General features: G+C 43.2%; 1 protein-coding gene across 6 annotated transcripts in view; it reads right to left on the reverse strand.

The window, feature by feature from the left end:
* Nucleotides 1-4,471, reverse strand: part of PDE8A (phosphodiesterase 8A) — a 140,539-nt gene that overhangs the window by 40,285 nt on the left and 95,783 nt on the right. For 5 of the 6 annotated variants that reach the window (XM_014549598.1, XM_014549596.1, XM_014549599.1 and 2 more), the window contains one exon: nt 1,343-1,399. In XM_014549598.1, the coding sequence (XP_014405084.1) occupies nt 1,343-1,399 (57 nt within the window). Of the gene's footprint in view, nt 1-1,282; nt 1,313-1,342; nt 1,400-4,471 lie in introns of those variants that run through there. The other variant, XM_014549600.1, reaches the window with a different exon arrangement.

Raw genomic sequence — 4,471 nt, forward strand, 5'->3', positions numbered from 1 at the left:
AGGGGTCCCAGACTGTGAGAGGGCACAAGTGGGGCTGAGGGACACCCCCCTCCCCCCGCCAGTGCACAAATTTTTGTGCACTGGGCCTCTAGTTTTGATTAAAAGAGAAAATTTAAAGCAGACAGAAATATTATAGTTCACAACCTGTCAGTGAAGTGACACAGGAATCGCACCAGGAGCAAGAGGCAGTGTCTGTGCCTGGGATGCCGCTGGCTGACCCCGGGCCTGGCCTGGGTGAGGTGAGGCCTGGATCTGCTGCTCCCCCTATCCAGCCGGTCCCTCCACCCCCCATAGATGTGGTTCAGCAGCACAAAGCAGCATCCCCTCTAGACCCAGACTGACCCCTGGGAGCCAGGGTGGTAAGGGAGAGGCAGGGCAGCCTGTGAGAAAGAGGCCGCAGAGCTGAGAGAAACCTGTGCCCAAGGCTTACTAGTTCCTCTACGTTGACCATGTGCACAAATACTCCAAGTGCAAAGAACTAAGAGAGCACGTCTCTGCTAGTCTCTTCCCATTTAAAAAAAATGAAACAGTGAACATGTGTCTGTGTGTGGGAAACATCAAAGAACTTTGGGGCTAAATTTCAATTGGTTGTTTTTGTCTAATATTTTGGATTAAATAATTTACAGGTATTTTTCTCTGATAACAGCTATTCAGAAACACAGGGAAGCACATGCTTTTACGTTTTTATATCAGAAAATTTCAAACCTACAGGCAAGTTGTGAATGACAATGAATACTAGTATACACTTCTAGTTTCATCAGTTGTTAAAATTCTGCCACCTTTTGCCCAGCCAGTGTGGCTCAGTGGTTGAGCATCGACCCATGAACCAGGAGGTCACGGTTCGATTCCCAGTCAGGGAACATGCCCGGGTTCCAAACTTGATCCCCAGTTGGGGGCGTGCAGGAGGCAGCCAATTAATGATTCTCACTTATCATTGATGTTCCTATCTCTCTCTCCTTCTCCCTTCCTCCCTGAAATAAGAAAAAAAATTAAAATTTGCCACCTTTACTTTCTCCCCCTCCCCCACGCCCTCACTCCACACAGGCCCAATTATACACATTTATTTTACTGCTGAACTTTTAAAGTAGGTCACAGATATTTCTTCATCTATAAATAGTCCAATGCGCATTTCTAAGAAACATACACTCTCTTAGATAACTATAGTACTGATACTGTTATCTAACACAGAAGACTAATTTCAATGTATAACTTGAGGCCCTTTCCCTCCCCACCTTTTTAAAGAAAACCAACATGAGAAAATGACAGCAGGGTTTATAATTACCTGGAGTTGATCTGCATGAAACCTCATGGGGCCAACGTCTTTGATAAATGCTGAAAGTACCTGGAGTTGATCTGCATGAAACCTCATGGGGCCAAACTGCACGTGAGATGTTGGTCTCTGCAAGAAAAAGACTCGCTTAAACTTTCTGTCTCTAATCAGAGCTACAAATGGAACTGAAACTCCTAGAGAAAAATTACCGAGAGTGAATAATTATTACACAGAGGAACCCCAGGGTCTCCCCAGAACCCGGGAAGGTGCAGCGCAGGGAGGGGAAGTGAACTGAGTGGGTCCCGGCTTTCCTGTTCCTCTGTGTGTGACTTGTCATGAAACAAGAGTTAAGTAAGTAAGCTTCCGAGTCTCCGTTTGAGAAAATCAACAGTACAACATTAAGGAAAACAGGAAGAAAAAATAAAGTTAAAGGCAGTAATTAATGACAATATCAAATGCTAATGACTAGTACGGTTTAAAAAAAATACATGTGTGTGAGTACACAGTGTTGGTCACCAGCTGAGGGCCCAGAGGCAAGTGTGGCTGGCTCAGGGCCAGAGCTTCCCTCCCGGGAACGACTGTGCATGTTACCCGGACGGGGGGAGGCAGCAGCTGGTACAGGCCAAGGCCAGCATAACTTTCTGTCTCAACGATGACGGCGACTCACCGCTGCATCCAGTGCAAGAAACAAAAGAAGCTACAGGTTAATTTTTAATAATGACGAATGCTGCCTCCGTGTAAGTTTAGAAATATCTTTTTAAGACGTTACTGTTTTGGCAGTTCTATTTTACCACCGAACACTTTATTTACTCAATGAGACTGCATGCTGACCTTACATCCTGCCCAGGGGGTATGTCCGGCTCTCAGGACCTCAAGTCCAACAACTGCTTACCACGGCCGCCCCCCCCATCACCACCCCCAGGAAATGTGATGACATTACTCCGTGAGCGGACGTCAGCCGTGGGCCCTCAAAGAATAAACAACTTCCCAGCGGCTCTGGATAGGGGATCGGAACTACTGGAATCCTTCTATTTGCCCTTTGTTTGTGTATGAAAATCAGGATCAAACTGGCCTAATCTGCCCTCTTAATAATATTTATGTTTTACACAAACATTTAGAAGGGAAAATCATTTTCCAATTAATTTCAGTACTGTCGCTTGGATTTAATCTTTCAGCTTCAAAAGCAACTGGTATTTTTAGGTAACATAGAAACAAACAGTATGTTCCTAGGCTGATGCTGGTAAATTATACAGGTTGTTGCATTTGGTCTTCTGGATTTTTAAATATTTATGTATTTATTAAGATTCAGTTATAAAAAGGATTCTAAAATTAGGACTATCAGATAAGGATGATGTCCATTTGTATTTTTAGTATTTTAAAGTAATTTTTGTGAATATGGCTGACAGAAACACGAACTAAATTATTAGAAGTTTTGATGAAACACAGACTTTTTGGGTGTTTTTTTTGCCTAACTGACCTATCATTTAGATGTGACTCTAGAAGACTCCAGAAGGCAAAGTTACTGGGTTATGAATCTTGATCATGGTAGGGGTGGGAGAGGAAATAAATAATTCCAACCTGTCTAAAATTTCTACACCCTGACCCTCCCTATTCCTTTGCCTGCTTTTATTCTCTGTAGCTCTTAGTCACCATTTACCACGTTACTAATTTTATTATTCATCTTCTTTATTGTCTGTCTCTCCCACTAGAATGTAAGTTCTATGAAGACAGGGATTTACCGGCTTCATTCATTGTTCTACTTCCAATACCCAAAACAGCCTGGCACCGGCAAGCATTCAAAATATATTTTTGAACAAGTGTTTATACAACAGTTACTCTTTTTGAATCCATCTACAAATCACATTCATACCAGCTTTTACATATATGTGTACATATTATAGAACTTCCAGTTCTCAGAATATTTTCATATTCAGAGTATACTTCATAAAGGAACATGAAGGAAGGAATCTTACCACAAGAGAATCATGTGATCTCTCTCTCTCTTTCCTACATCCCCTTTATTAGGAACTAAAGTTATGCTGGGAGAAGTTTACATTAATTGTACACAAACCTAGGAACCATAGTGAAGACTGAAGTCAGATTTTGTCCTGAGCCGTACTATCTCCCCAGGCTGGGCCTGTACAGCCAGCGGCCGTTCTCTCTCTCTCTCCCTTTTTCTCTCTTTCAACAAAGAGTGGTCATTTGATCAAAGGGACACAGCCTGGACAAGAATCAGGGGACACCAGTTCTTAGCTCAGAAGAGTCAACATTAATCCAGCCGTGTGTGTGTGTGTGTGTGTGTGTGTGAGAGAGAACCACCCACTGCTATGTTATAAGCAAGCACAGAGCTAGGTACTGGGAGTGCAAAGAACGAGTGTCTAACCCTCGCTATTCATAATTCTTAAAAAATTAATCTATAGCTTCTTTTGTTTCTTACACTAGATGCAGTGGTGCATAGCAGCAGGAGCAACATAAACAATGACGGTGTGGTTCAGTTTTAACAGAGAAAGAAGGTTGTGTGCTGAATGCCTTGCTTCCAACCACATTTAAATCCCACTGAGTCCTTACCCTATGAGTAAGGTGAACTCATTAACTCCATTCCACTGGTGAAGAAACTGCAGCTAAGAGCGGCATGGTTAAACAGCTGGTAAGGGGCAATGGTGGGGACAGGACACCATTACTACAATTTAATTCCCGTGGTCTTTTCTTTTTTTTAAATTTTTATTGATTGCAGAGAGGAAGAAAAGGGAGGAGAGAGAGAGAATATGTTGATCGGCTGCTTCCTGCACACCCCCTACTGGGGATTGAGCCCACAACCCAGGCATATGCCCCCAACCGGAATTGAACCTGGGACCCTTCAGTCCACAGGCTGATGCTTTATCCTCTGAGCCAAACAGGCCAGGGCAATTCCCGTGGTCTTTTCATGCTCCATTGAGAAAGACCTAAAACCACCCGACCCTAACCTCTGTCTAGCTCAGTCATGGCGAACCTATGATACGCGTGTCAGAGGTGACACGCGAACTCATTTTGGGTGACACACATCGACAGAGACAAAAAATTGCATAATTCAAATATTTGTCTCTCGCAATGGCCAGAGTTGGGCATACAATGGCCAGATCACTCGAGTAATATTATTACTCACGTTACTCATGATCAATAATGCAATTCTAAAACCGGATGTAAACATGTAAACATGTGTTG

The sequence above is a fragment of the Myotis brandtii genome, unplaced genomic scaffold (genome assembly GCF_000412655.1).
Source record: "Myotis brandtii unplaced genomic scaffold, ASM41265v1 scaffold561, whole genome shotgun sequence".
NCBI classification, from domain to species: domain Eukaryota; kingdom Metazoa; phylum Chordata; class Mammalia; order Chiroptera; family Vespertilionidae; genus Myotis; species Myotis brandtii.